The sequence below is a fragment of the Eurosta solidaginis genome, chromosome 5 (assembly GCF_040869045.1).
Source record: "Eurosta solidaginis isolate ZX-2024a chromosome 5, ASM4086904v1, whole genome shotgun sequence".
Lineage (NCBI taxonomy): Eukaryota > Metazoa > Arthropoda > Insecta > Diptera > Tephritidae > Eurosta > Eurosta solidaginis.
The window spans coordinates 121,469,910-121,485,898 of NC_090323.1; the positions used below are offsets into that span (position 1 = coordinate 121,469,910).

General features: G+C 36.1%; 2 protein-coding genes across 3 annotated transcripts in view; both read left to right on the forward strand.

The window, feature by feature from the left end:
* The window catches only part of mus312 (mutagen-sensitive 312), a 554,297-nt gene that overhangs the window by 105,884 nt on the left and 432,424 nt on the right, over positions 1-15,989 (forward strand). The window lies entirely within an intron of this gene.
* LOC137233558 (uncharacterized) lies at positions 11,019-14,420 on the forward strand. Its single transcript, XM_067756649.1, has 2 exons — positions 11,019-11,047; positions 11,139-14,420. Exon 2 carries the CDS (start codon positions 11,870-11,872, stop codon positions 13,622-13,624), a length of 1,755 nt encoding a protein of 584 aa, XP_067612750.1. The 5' UTR covers positions 11,019-11,047; positions 11,139-11,869; the 3' UTR covers positions 13,625-14,420.

The window sequence follows — 15,989 nt, forward strand, 5'->3', positions numbered from 1 at the left end:
AATATTTAACTTAGTTGTATTGGCTTTGGAATTTCTGTCAGTGAATTAAAATATTGTACTAATTTTTTACAGTCGAAATTATACGTGCCATTGTGAATCAAACTAAGTGTGACTGCCTGACAGGATGCTCAATATGGCTACTTTTTAGCGTTTTGGCAGGATGTTCAATATGGCGGCGCATAGGGCCGGCTATCTTCAGCGGGTGATAGAAAGAGATACAGAATGAGACAGCGATATTCAATTACAAATCAGGTGATCCAATCACTTTGGAATTTTGACGCCTATGCAGAAGATATCACACTTAGTTTGATTCACAATGATACGTGCATTGAAAACGAGTTTGAGTGTTTAGTATTTTTTCTACATTAATAAATGTTTAGATGGGACTTTCTACCTGCCAGGTGTTCGTTATGCCTGCGTTTGAGTGTTAGTGAAATTGTATATCTGCAGCTCTCTGTGTCGAATAATGTTGGCTCTGGCGAGAGCTCGTGATTTAAAGTTCCAATGCTGTTGGTAGTTGAAATTGTGGAGAAAAATTGTATGATGTTATGTTTAAAATTTTTTTAAAATAAATATTTACAAATATCGAAATGGATAGCGAAAAATTAGGTTGTGTGATTTGTGGCAAAAGCAAAGATAAAGTTATTGCCATTAAATGTTAACATCAAAGATGGGTATCATACACAGTGTCACAAAAATTTTCTTACTGTAATGAAAAAATATTATGACAACACTCCAAGGGAATCAGACATTCGTCAACCAGGTATTGTAATAATTAATATTTTTTTATAATCGCAATCTTTGATTTGTGTTGCTAAACACGTGAACCATCCACTATGCTTCGTATATACTAGAAAACAAAAATCCTAAGAATTTAATATTTACATTACAAATTTTTATTTATTGTTTTTTAATTTCTTTCGGTGGTTTCATGATTTTGTTAATTCATTTCAAAAAAGTTGTTATTCAATTAAAGTTTTTTCATAGTAATATTTCTAGGTGAAAAAAAAACTTTTAATCAATAATGTGTATAAAAGCAATTAAAAAAATTAATCTTTTAACACAATATATTTGTTTTTTTGTTTGTCTTTTTAAATTCTCATTTTATCAGCAACATTTTAATAAAAAAATGTATGACAGATATTTCATCTTCTAATAATAATGCACTTGAACGAAGTTCATGTGAAGTATCTGGATCTGAAATCAATGCTGAAGTCGGAGACAACAATACTATTCCAGATTCTTCAGCTATGCATTTAGAAAAAAATAATCTGGAAACTTCTGAGGATATAAATCTGAAGTTTAGAAAAAAGTACAAAGCTCCGAGAACTTGAGTTGCCATAGGCCTTGTCGTAAAGAGTATTTTAACAAATTACGAGAGTACGAAAAAAAACCGGAAACAAATTTCCATAAGAATTTAGAATTATATAAAGACGCTTTCGATAAAATTTGTAACTTTATTGATGAATATGTCATCAAAAAAAAAAATCATTTCTTTTAGACCCAACCTAATAATCTGGCTTATTTCTTTTTTTTATTTTTCAAATATTAAATTTTAACATATCTAATTTTCAGTGCCTGAAAAATAGCATAGACGTAAAAATTCCAAAGTGATTGGATCACCTGATTTGTAATTGACTATCGCTGTCTCATTCTGTATCTCTTTCTATCACCCGCTGAAGATAGCCGGCCCTATGCGCCGCCATATTGAACATCCTGTCAAAACGCTAAAAAGTAGCCGTATTGAACATCCTGTCAGGCAGTCACACTTAGTTTGATTCACAATGGCACGTATAATTTCGACTGTAAAAAATTAGTACAATATTTTAATTCACTGACAGAAATTCCAAAGCCAATAAAACTAAGTTAAATATTCTATGTTGTTACCAAGTGATAAATAAGCAAAGTAGTTTTATAACAATTTTATTAAAATTTCAACGTGCCTTAAAAACATTTTTTCAATTAAAAAAAAAAATATTTTGCAATGACCTGGCAAAGTTTTAGACCCAACCTAATAATCTGGCTTATTTCTTTTTATATTTTTCAGATATTAAATTTTAACATATTTAATTTTCAGTGCCTCCAAAACATTTTTTCAAAAAAAAAAAAATTATTTTGCAATGACCTGGCAAAGTTTTAGACCCAACCTAAAAATCTGGCTTACTTCTTTTTATATTTTTCAAATATTAAATTTTAACATATCTAATTTTCAAAGTGCCTCAAAAACATTTTTTCAACTAAAAAAAAATATTTTGCAATGACCTGGCAAAGTTTTGAACCCAACCTAATAATCTGGCTTATTTATTTTTATACTTTTCAAATATTAAATTTTAACATATCTAATTTTGAAAGTGCCTCAAAAACATTTTTTCAATTAAAAAAAAAATTATTTTGCAATGACCTGGCAACCTTTTAGGCCCAACCTAATAATCTGGCTTATTTCTTTTTATATTTTTCAAATATTAAATTTTAACATATCTAATTTCCAATGTGCCTCAAAAACATTTTTAGCATGCAAAAATTAATTTTTTTGTTAAATTCAAGGGTTGTTTCAGCTCCGCCACCCCTTAGCCAGTTCTGCGTTTCTTTATTTAGATACCTTTAAAAAAGCATTATACATAATTTTTATTGTGCCTGAAATATCTGCTCAAAAATGCGTACCAGCTCTTTGACTATTAACTTGTGACCCAAATAATTTACTTCCTTTTTAAGCAGCGCACACTTTTTGGGACTTAACTTCAGACCAGCGCCAGCTATTCTCTGGAAAACTTCCTCTAAGTTTTTAAGATGTTCATCAAAGTTCTTGCCCAATAAGCTGATGTCGTCCAGGTACACCAAGCATGTTTTCCAATGTAGTCCTTTCAATACCTGATCCATGAGTCTCTCGAAAGTAGCTGGTGCATTACATAGTCCAAAGGGCATTACTGTAAATTGCCAAAGACCATCTCCGACGCTGAAGGCTGTTTTCTCTTTGTCTTCCTCCTTTACCTCCACTTTCCAGTAGCCGCTTTTCAAGTCCAGTGTGGAAAACCATTTCATGCCAGAGAGCGAGTCCATAGTGTCGTCAATTCTTGGCAATGGGTAGCTATCCTTTTTCGTAACGTCATTCAACTTCCGATAGTCCACGCAAAACTTCATTTTTCCATCCTTCTTCTTTACAAGTACTACCGGTGAGCTCCAGGGACTAGCTGATGGTTCGATGACGCCGCTGTCGCTCATTTCTTGTGTAATTTGACTCACAACTTCTCGCTTCGCCAGTGGAACACTACGTGGAGCTTGACGTATCGGTCTCGCGTCTCCAGTGTCAATTTGATGTTTCACAACATTGGTGCGGACTGGTTTGGAACCATCCTGGTCAAATATGTTTGCGTACTTTAGGAGCAGTTGCTTTGCCTTACTCTGATAATCTTCCTCTAGCCCCTCCGTCCATGCCGTGATTTCATTTGAAAGATCAATATTACTAGATGAAACGTGTTCCTGGAGCTGTTCACAGTTTATAATTACTTCAGCCTCTTGGCATCTTCCCAAAATAGCCCCTTTGGTCAGTTTGAGTGGTGACTTGAACTCATTGAGTACCCTTACCGGAATACGTCCATCTTGTTTTGTCATAGCCAGGGTTTTTCCTACAAGTATGTTCGGTGCTGATTTGTTTGCTGCTTCGACAACCCACAATTTGTTTGTCCCACAATCTCCATCAACCTTTGCCCATATTACTGCTTCGGATTTTGGTGGTATTTGCTGACTCTCTTCCACCAGCACTCGTTTACTGCTGTAGCCTCTCTCGTAGCCGAAATTAAGTGGTACATCCATGTTCTTATATCGCATCATCTTGCTTTGCATGTCGATTTTGATGCCCTGGTCGATTAAGAAGTCCACTCCAATTATGATTTCATCAACAATCTCTGCCACTATAAAATTGTGTACTACCGTGACGTTCCCAATTGCGTCTTCACATGATACTTCTCCTAGAACCGTGCTTTCTTCTACAGTGGCTGTACGCAATCTTGCTCCATGCAATGATCTTATCTTCTTGTTGACTAAATCCGCTGGAATAATGGAATGGGATGCACCCGTATCTACAGTCAGTAAACGTTCCTTTCCATCCACATGTCCTCCGACAGCAAGATTGCTTGATCTTCTTCCAATTTGAGAGATAGAGATTATGGGGCATTCAATTGAGGGAGCCAGCTATCGCCCCTTGCGGCTGACTCGCTTTAGTGTAACGATTGAGTGGATTTTGAGATTTGCTCCTCTCCTTCAGCTATGCGTTTACGGGCACCCACATTGCTGGAACTGTTAGGTTTGGTACTGCAATAACGTGCAATGTGCCCTGGCTTTCCACATTTAAAGCATTTTCTGCTGCGTTCCTTTTAATGCTTCCAAAATTGTGCCTATCCAGTCTGGCCTTTCCACTTCCACACGATGGGCTTTGTACGCTGGCTTACTCAAAAGTGACGCTGTCTCCTGAGTCAGTGCATAAGATACCGTTTCAGCAAATGTTTGCTTTGGGTTTGCGTATGTGGCTCGCTTCGTTTCGACGTCCCGTATGCCATTTATAAAGCTTTGAATTTTTACCCTTTCGGTGTATTCCACGGGTGCGTCGGCATTCGCCAAATGTGCAAGCCTTTCGACATCTGACGCAAACTCCTGCAAAGTCTCATTAGCTTTTTGGTAGCGGTTTTGTAACTCTATTTGGTGTATCTGCTTCCTGTGTTCGCTTCCGTATCGCCTCTCTAGAGCGCTCATCAATGTTTCGTAGTTGTTCCGCTCTCCCTCGGGAATAGTCTGTAGGATTTCAGCGGCAGATCCTTTCAATAGCACGAATAGTGCAGCAACTTTATCTTCAGCACTCCAGTTATTCACTGCTGCGGTCTTCTCAAACTGAAGTTTAAAGACATGGAAAGGAACAGAACCGTCAAAGCATGGTGTTTTTACCTTTGGATTGCTTGCTGAAACAGCTGGGCGATGTAATTGCAGCCCTGTATACGACCTCTCAAAGCTTCCACCTCGGCTTCGATTTGTTCCTCAAACTGCGTTATTTTCCCGTCCATATGCGCTTCGAGTTTTGATGATATACGCGCATCCTGCGCTTCGAGTTGTACTGTTATGCGTGCCTCTTGTTCTTTCAGTTGTGTTTCCATCTTTGATGTAATCTGTGTCGACATTTCTGAAATACGCGTTTCTTGTGCTTCGATATTTGACGTTATTCGTGTCTCTTGGGATTAAATCTTGGATGTTATACGGTTCTCCTGCGATTCCATATATGTCTTCTGTTCTGCCAGATGAGATGACACTGTCGATGTTTGAGCAGATATTGCAGCTAAAATCATGTTCAAGTCTGTGCTCGTAACTGTCTGCGATGTTTCATTTTTCTCTTCAATTTTTGTTATTGTCTCGTCGACATCAATATGAAAGACATACTCCTCCACGTTAATTCCTTCTGCTTCCCCTTAGTTTTGATAATATTCGTAACAATATGTTATTGCTTGATGTTAGTTATTAATAACTTTTTAATGTTTGTTTTTTCGTTTTATGTTTTATTAGAATAAACCCGACTTCCTGATGAAGATGTTATAAAAAACATCGAAACGCGTAGGAGAATAAGAAAAAACAAAAGTTTTTGTCTTTTTATTTATCGGCTGAAAAGCTCTTTTTGGAAAAATTAATAAAAACTTTACTCTGGCCCAAAATTACTAATAATGGAAATAATAAAATCGGATAAAAAGTTGAAAGCGAATTGGTATGCAAAAGCTGTAGCATCGTCGCGAATGATTAACTATCACTCTAATCAACCATGGATACAAAAAAGAAGCACGGCAATCAACTTTATAAAGAAAGTACGCGACTTAAGTGATCAGGAGTTCATAAGTGAAAATAACCGAAAAATTAAAAATATTTTATACAAAAATGCCTACCCTAATAAATTAAAAGACACATGGCTGGCAACAACAAAAACAATCAGCACTAACAATGTAACCAAAAGTGCAAATTTAAATAATGAAAACAATAAGGGACTATATACAGGTGTAACATACATACCAGGACTAACGGACAACAAATCAATGGAAAATTTTATGCGAAACAACATAACATTAGCACATAAATGAAACCAAACACTAAATAAAATATTTACACAAACAAAAGACAAAATTAACAAGGAACAACAACACGATGTAGTCTACGAAATAAAATGCAACGGAAAGGAAGGAGAGGTGTGCGAAAAAGTGTATATTAGTACAACGAAGAGATCATTGGGCATCCGAATTAGTGAGCACAAATCAGATGCGAAAAATATGAAAACGACTACTGCTATTGCTGAGCACCTAACCAGCAAAAGCCATACAGCGGACTTCGATAATGTTAAGATTTTAGATATAGAGAGGAGAGAGAGGACGCGACCAACACTCGAATGGTTACGCATACAACAAAAAATAGAGAAGACGGTAAACTTCAAAGAAGACGTAAATAATATAAACGGCGGATACACAACTGCCATCAAATGCAATGGACGCAGTCGAAAATTTTAATTGGGCTAGTTTGTATATGTATGTCTGTTGTTGAATGAACGTTTTTGTTAATAAATATTACACGTAAAAAGCAAACATTTTATGTTAAAGGTAAACATTTTATGTTAAATGTTACGTCTAAAGACAAAATTGCAGTTCAAATGTTATTGTATTATGTTAATTTAAGTGAACTGTTGGAAAATAAGTTATTGCTATATGTTAGTTATTAATAACTTTTTAATGTTTGTTTTTTCGTTTTATGTTTTATTAGAATAAACCAGACTCCCTGATGAAGATGTTACAAAAACCATCGAAACGCGTAGGAGAATAAGAAAAAACAAAAGTGTTTGTCTTTTTATTTATCGGCCGAAAAGCTCCTTTTGGAAAAATTAAAGAATAAAATTGTTTCTAAAGTACTTTGAGCTGGCTTCCACAATTTCGTTATGGTAAACAAGCCTATATATGGCGGCAGTCGCAGTGACCTATATCACTTTTTATTTTTATAAAAAAACTAGCAGATCCGGCAGACGTTGTTCTGCCCTAAATTTGGTCTGTCTGCATACATTTTAATAAGCTTTTTCCATCTTACTCTGCCCTCGCCCCTCTACACTTTTTCCTAATCTCTGTATTCGCTCCTCCCTCCGTATTTTTCGCTTCATCTATCTCCATCTGCGTCTCATTCTATCTCTTTCTCAGTCTCCTCCTATCTTTTCTCCTCTCTCAAGTTTTTCTCATTCTTCTTCATATCTTATTGCCAGTCCCAGATGATGTATTTTGTTCCAGTCCCATTCCGTGTCTCAGTTCCAGTCCGTCTGTGGTCTACTTCCCGGAAAAATCATCGTAAATATTAATATAGGCAAATTTATATACCAAATTTCAGGCAAATCGATTAGAACGTATGTAAATAGGTATGTGGGTATTATTAATTCATGTCTATTTCGGTTTCGCATGCATATTTGTCAGTTTTGCTAGGTTGATGCGACTAAATTGAATATCACAATGAAAATCATTTTAAAGCCCTCAGCAACAGCTTTCATTTGATATCCTTAATACGCACACATCCTAGGGGTATCCGGGTCCATGTTTTGGCCTATATTTCGAGACCCTAGTCACCCATCAGTGTAAAACTTACTCTGTACTAAAGCGCACATCAACAGCTTCAATTTGATACACATAAAATAAAAACACATTCTAGGTGTATCCGGGTCCACGTTTTAGCCTATATCTCGAGACCCTAGTCACCCAGCGTCATAAACCTTAATCTGTACTAAAGCATACATCAACAGCTTCAATTTGATATCCATAATGTAAAAACACTATCTAGTGTTACCCTGATCCACGTTTTGGCCTATATCTCGAGAGCCTAGTCACCAATAGGTATGAAAACTACCCTGTACTAAAGCACCCATCAACAGCTTCAATTTGATACCCATAATGTAAAAACACTATCTAGGCGTTCACGGGCCCACGTTTTGGCCTACATCTCGAGACCCTAGTCACCCAGGGGTATGAAAATTACCCTCTACCAAAGCACTCATCAACAACTTTCATTTGATATCCATATTCTACAAACACATTCTAGGGGTACCCGGTTCCACGTTTTGGCCTATATCTCCAGACTCTGTGCGTCGATCCTGAGTTTTCTTTGCTATAAACCTCATGGAGGCCGAGACCCTTCCAACGAAAACCGTGGAAATCTGCTCGTGCGTTCTGGAGTTATAGCGTCAGGAAGGAAAACCCGACTTATTTTTATATTATAGATGACAAGATATTAGTTTCGTTACTATTTTGGATTAAGTGCTTTACTCGATTTAATACTGTTTCACAAAGCGGCCTCTTCTGTTCTTCCCCTTTCTCTCCTCATTCGTATTAATTGGGAGCTTTCAAAATGAGATGTCACTACATGGACCACCTTGTCGTTATTACATCATGGTTGTGAACATAGTATATGTAATACTTACTCCTATATTGCTAATAGAAAATGCTCGCAATGAATTTTGAATTCGAAATCAAAACAAGGCAGCCTACAAAATTGTTGTGTTTGAAGTAGCATAAGTGTGACATGAGAAAATTTAAAATGTACATTCGATTATTGAATCTTCTATTATATAAAAATGAATCGCAAAATGTGTTGGTTAGCGCATATCTGGAGAACGGATGGCCCTATTTCGTTGAATTTTTTTCCCAGTTACTCATAGTTTCCAGGAGACGGTCCTAGCGGACGAAAATTTTGGAAAATAAAATAAAAAAATAAATGTAAGGGGCGATAACCTCCGAAGAGATCTAGGGCCGAGCTTCTCTTCCAATTTGCGTCGTGCTCCTCTTGCTTTTCCCCACAAATTGGCCGGACGGGACCTACATGTTTTATGCCGACTCCGAACGGCATCTGCAAGGCAGATGAGTTTTCACTGAGAGCTTTTCATGGCAGAAATACACCCGGAGAGCTTGCCAAACACTGCCGAGGGGCGACCCCGCTTAGAAAAATTTTCTTCTAATTGAAAAACCTTATTTCTAAAATTTTGATGTTGCTTTGCCCGGGGTGTGAACCCAGGGCATACGGTATGGTAGGCGGAGCACGCTACCATCACACCACGGTGGCCGCCGAAAAACCTTCCGGAAAAGTCGAAAAATTCGGAAAATTTAGAAATAGTTTTTTTGTGTATGGCACGATTCCGTTGAATTTTTATAGTTACCAGAAAAGAGTTTTTGTTAAAGAAATTTGTTGGAAAACCTTCCGGAAAAGTCGGAAAATTAGAAAAATCTAAAATGGATTTTTTATAGGGAGTTTGGTGTGCAATCTTTTCGGAATGGCTTTTTGAAAGGATATATATAAAATTCTTAGTAGAAAACTCGGAAAATTCCACAAAAACAACGAAAATTTGGGAATAATATTTTTGTGTTTGTTGTTGCCATGGCGAGGTTTGTTTACAAAAAAAATTTAAAAGTGATTAAGATTTCGGTGACAAAGGTACATCAACACCTAAACCTGTTAAAAAAAATTTTCAACTTGGTTGGCTACGCGGTATTTTGTTTTTTTCTTGAAAATGCATCTGTTTTCACGTCATTACATAAGTCAAACCCAAACTGACAAAGGTACATCAACACCCAAACCTATTTAAAAAAATTTCAACTTGGTTGGCTGCGCGATATTTTTTTCTTTAAAATGCATCTGTTTTCACGTCATTAAATAAGTCAAACCCAAACTGACAAAGGTACATCAACACCCAAAAAAATTTTTTTCAACTTAGTTGGCTTCGCGATATATATACATATATTTTTTTTCTCATTACATATGCCGATTTGCCAGTGTACAAGTGTTGTTTTTCTTCGATTTTCCGTTATCTACTCTACTGAGTTTGCTTTTGTCAACTGATAAACGAAAAAAAAACGTATATATTGTTTTGCGCGAAGTGTTAAGTTAACTTTGATCACTTATTATTGTATGTGACATAATAATTAATATAAAAGATGCCTCCTATAAGACGAAGAAAGTTATGTAGAAGAACCCGAAGTGCTACAAACCAAGCTAATTATCGATCTCATTATTCTGCACAAGAACGTGACGATCGAAATGAACGTGAAAGAATTCGGATATCACAAACGCGTGAAGCGAGAGTTCGAAATTCAAGTAATAACCGCGCAAGTTTGAATCGAGCTGCTTTCAGTTACGATGTGTCAATTGACTACAGTAAATACCAATGTGTTCTTATTGGTTCTATGAACTCGGTTTGCTCATATTGTAAGGCATTGAAATACAAAACCGAAGCCAATGGATTATGTTGCGCAAATGGTAAAGTGAAATTGATACCATTGGCTCCACCACCAGAGCCATTGTACTCATTGGTTTCAGAAATAGGAACAGATTCTATACACTTTTTGACAAATATCCAACAATATAACAATTGCTTTCAAATGACTTCATTTGGGGCAACAAATGTAGTTCGGGAAAACTTTATGCCAACTTTTAAGGTATGTATTATAGCACCTTATTTCTGTTATACCATTTTATAGTGTTTGGTAAAAAAATGTTTTTTTTTTTTAATATCCAGATACAAGGCCAAATATATCACAGAGCAGGTTCACTGTTACCAGTGTCAGCAACTAAAAATTCCTGCAAATTTATTTTATGGGCAATTCACCGCAGGAAATTAATCTGCGTTGCGAACATAACAGTTTAGTAAAGAGATATATCATAGAACAATTACAAACTTTATTTCATGAACACAATCAATTGGTTATATTGGTTAAAACTGCACTAGATTTGATGCCATCTGATAGTCACAAAGCTGTAATCAGAGCTGATAAAACACCTGTGGGTCAACATGCAAGACGTTTTAATGCACCAACTATTGATGAAGTTGCTATCGTCGTTGTTGGAGAAAACTTGGAATCCCGTGATATTGTTTTACATCGCCGGAATGATCATTTACAACGTATAAAGGAAACATACCGCTCATATGATGCACTGCAATATCCCATTATATTTTGGCAAGGTGAAGATGGCTATGATTTCTCAATAAAAATGATAAAGCCCATTACAGGTAACTAAAATATTATTTTAGCTATAGCGATAATATCTCAGTATATATTTTAATTTTATATTTCATGTTATAAAACAAAATCTATTTACAGGTTCTGAAACCAGCAAAAAAGTCAGTTCAATGAACTATTATTCATACCGCCTTATGATTCGGGAAAATGAAGAAAATCACATATTGAAATGTCGGCGATTATATCACAAATATATTGTTGACATGTATGTTAAAATTGAAACGGAGAGATTAACATTCATCAATTTGAAACAGACCAAACACCGATCTGAAGAGTATATTCACCTTCGAGATGCGATTAATGCTGATGGAAATGCATATAATGTTGGTCGGATGACTATTCTTCCAGCAACATACATCGGAAGCCCTCGGCGTATGCACGAATATGCTCAAGATGCCATGTCGTATGTTCGTCATTATGGTACAGCAGATTTGTTTATCACATTTACATGTAATCCGCACTGGATAGAAATCAAACAGGAGTTATTCCCTGGGCAATCACCCATGGATCGCCATGATATTACAGCCAGAGTCTTTAGACAAAAGTTGAAATCTTTAATGGATTTCATTGTAAAACATTGTGTATTTGGTGAGACACGCTGCTGGATGTATTCTGTAGAGTGGCAGAAACGAGGATTGCTACATGCACACATTTTAATTTGGTTAGTTGAAAAGGTAAGGCCAAATGAAGTTGATGCAGTGATATCAGCTGAAATCCCCAATGTACAAGTAGATCCTGAATTGCATGATGTAGATATCAAAAATATGATACATGGTCTCTGTGGAACACTTAATCAAAATGCATAGTGTAGTATGATTGATGGTAAATGCTCAAAACGATATCCACGGACATTAATAGCGGAAACAATTACTGGTAATGACGGTTATCCACTGTATCGTCGCCGATCGAGAGCAGACAATGGAAGATCAACAATTGTCAAATTAAATCAACAAGATATTGAAATAGATAATCGTTGGATTGTTCCATATTCACCCATTTTATCAAAGACGTTCAAAGCACATATCAACGTTGAATCTTGCCATTCAGTGAAATTTATTAAATACATTTGCAAATATGTAACCAAAGGGAGTGATATGGCTGTGATTGGAATTGGTGCAGAGAATTCCAAAGATGAAGTTACCCAATACCAAATGGGCCGCTATGTTAGTAGTAATGAAGCAGTTTGGCGAATATTTTCTTTTCCTATTCATGAAAGACACCCTACTGTTGTTCACTTAGCTGTTCATTTAGAAAATGGACAAAGAGTGTATTTTACAACACAGAACGCAGTGCAAAGAACTGCTCAGCCACCATCTACTACACTAACCAGTTTTTTTGAGACATGCCAAAATGATGATTTTGCACAAACATTGCTATATTCTGAAATGCCAAAATATTATACTTGGAATCAACCATCAAGGAGATTTATACGACGGAAACAAGGAAAACCAGTTCCAGAATACCGAGATGTGTATTCCACCGATGCGTTTGGTCGAATTTATTCAGTACATCCAAGCAATGATGAATGTTTTTATTTACGACTGCTATTAGTCAATGTACGTGGCCCAACATCATTCCAACATTTGCGAACTGTTGATGGTGAATTGTGTAGATCTTACAGAGAAGCCTGCCAGCGTTTGCAATTGCTAGAAAATGACGCTCATAGGGATCAAACTCTCAATGATGCTGTGATTTCGCCAAACGCTCATCAAATACGAACATTGTTTTCTATAATCATATCAACATGCTTCCCATCAAACCCAAATGATTTGTGGATCAAGTACAAAGATTATATGCGTGATGATATTTTGTATCAAATACGGAACAGAATGAGAAATCCAAATATACAAATCAGTGAAGAAATTTACAACGAAACATTGATTTCAATTGAGGACATGTGCTTGATGATGTCAAACAAATTATTAATTCAATTAGGCCTGGCCGCTCCCAATCGTCCAATGCATGATGCTTCTAACCAAGAGTTGTATCGAGAAAAACTGTATGATCTCAACATTTTGAATGAATTAATTCAAACAAATCTTCCACTTTTGAATGAACAACAGAAGTGTTTATTTGATACTCTTATGAAAGTAATAAATGATGAAACTGGAGGGATTTACTTCTTAGATGCACCTGGTTGTACAGGAAAAACTTTTTTGGTTTCATTGATATTAGCAACAATTCGCTCACAAAATAAAATTGCGCTTGCACTCGCTTCGTCGGGAATCGCAGCAACTTTGCTTGAAGGTGGTCCCCATTCAGCACTGAAATTGCCATTAAATATGCAAAGCAATGAACCTCCAACCTGCAACATTTCGAAGAACTCGGCAATGGCAAAGGTTTTGCAGCAATGTAAATTGATTGTTTGGGATGAATGCACGATGGCACATAAAAAATCTTTGGATGCTTTAGACAGAACCTTAAAAGATCTACGGAGCAATCATCACCGATTTGGTGGTGCGATGATTTTATTAGCAGGAGATTTTCGTCAAACATTGCCCGTGATTCCACGATCAACACAAGCTGATGAACTCAACGCATGTCTAAAGTCCTCCAATTTCTGGTAACATGTCAAAGTACTTCATTTAAGCAAGAATATGCGTGTGGAGTTGCAAAATGACCAATCTGGAAACATATTCTCTAAACAGCTCATTGACATTGGCAATGGCAAATTTCCTATAGATATCTTGACTGGCTGCATTAACTTTCCTCAAAGTTTTTGTCAGTTAACTCGATCAAAAGATGAACTTATTCAGAAAGTGTTTCCAGATGTTTCTCAAAATTACAGAAACCATGATTGGTTGAGCGAACGAGCTATATTGGCTGCAAAAAACATAGATGTAAATGAATTAAATTTCAAAATCAAATTACAGGCGAATCGAGAATATATAAATCAGTTGATTCGGCTACTAGCCAAGATGATGTAGTCAACTATCCACCGGAATTTTTAAACTCGCTGGATTTGCCAGGATTGCCACCTCACAATCGTCAATTAAAGGTTGGATCGGTAGTTTATAATGTTGCGAAATATCAACCAACCGCGTCTTTGCAACGGCACACGGTTAGCGATAAAAAAATTACTAAACAACGTGATAGAAGCAACTATACTGAAGGGAAAGTATAAAAGAGAAGATGTTCTCATACCGCGCATCCCAATGATTCCGACCGATGTTCCATTCGAGTTTAAACGACTGCAGTGCGGTTTGCTTTTGCTATGACCATAAACAAGTCCCAGGGCAATCTTTAAGTGTTTGTGGTATTAATCTGGAAAACCCATGTTTCTCACACGGTCAATTTTATGTTGCCTGTTCCCGTGTTGGAAAACCATCAAATTTGTTTGTATATGCGCCAGGTAATCAAACAAAAAACATCGTATATTACAAAGCACTACAATAATAATAAAACTTATTTTTGTTAATCATTATGATTCACATAATTAACAATAAAGCGATTACTTATACATGTTTATATCTGTTTATTTAATTATTTTTTATTCACAACGCCCTATAACGGTATGTACAGGAGAGTTTTTTGGCCCGACTATAAAGTAGGTAGGAACAAAAAACTGCCGCATTACAAATAGTTTTGACAGAACGAAGTCAGTCGGGTCCGCTAGTACAAAATAAAAACATTTAAACAGCAATATATCGTCACTCTGATGTTTGTGAGTGTACATAGCCTGTACGAGCTATTAAGGGATATTATATACATATATGGTTGTGAATTTGTTTTTTTGAGAACTAAAAAATATACAATGCACACCATATTTCATATGGTATTGACTGAAATGAGAAGAAGACTGCATGGTGACACAAATCCGCTGGAGTTACTGCTTCCATTCAGCAAAGCCATTTTTCGGCAAAATCTACTTAAGCCTTCTTAAAAAATCCTTGCATAAAATTTGCTTAGAGCTCTTCCGTTGCTTATTTCTATACTTTTCGACTTAAAATAAAGAGTATTGTGGTAGAAAGATAAATTACCACAAATTTTGTACAATTTAGAGTTTTTTCGTAAAAGAAACAACCTACCTAAAATATTTTGATGCACCCCCTTTCATTTAACAACTGAAAAAACTCATAAAAAATGGCAGAGAAATCTCTCATTCAATAACGTTCATAATACCTATTCTCCATTAAACGGTGTTCGCTTTTTCGAATATTGTTCATAATAAGAGGAAAGGAAGGAGTGAAAAAACTCCCAAGGACTTTTTATTTAGAATACGAGGAAAGGAGAAAGGGAAAAAACTCGGAGGGAATTTTTGTTTAGAATTGGGCTCTATATGTCATGCTTTTGTACAGCTTTATATTGATATTTTAAAAAAACCGAATGAAATCCTAATTCGTCATTTGTTAAGTAGTGGTTGTTCAGAATGACATGCACATATGAAACAAAATCTGCATCACTCCAACCAGGTGCGTGATAGATAAGTCGTAATTGATATTGTGGGAAGAGGTTTTTAATTCTGACCATTATTCACCACATGTTTTTGTTGAATGTGTCAATCACATCTTAAAAGTTTTTATGTTTGCATTTCCTACTCTCGGTTTGATATATCCTTTACATACATAGTATATGTGACCTGGAATCATGAACGACCCTATTGGGCGAAAATAAGTTTTCCAGAAAAACGCGTTTAAAGTTTTTGTTCAGCTTGACTCTGTGTAGCGGCCGGCCGTTGTGAACGAATTTTGTAATTAAAATTTAAGTGACTTCCCGACAAGCTACAAGCTTGAAACTTGGAACATAGTTCAGAACCCGATGACAAAGCAATAATAAGAAAAAAACTCCGGTAGGTGGCCTGGAACGAAATATTTCAGAAACTCGTATTTGTGGTCCGATTTTTTGGTTTGTTTGGTTTGTTCCATTGGAAAGAGCGTTAAATTTCCTATAAGAATCTCGCAAAAAGTGAAAAACGGTATTTACGCACAATAG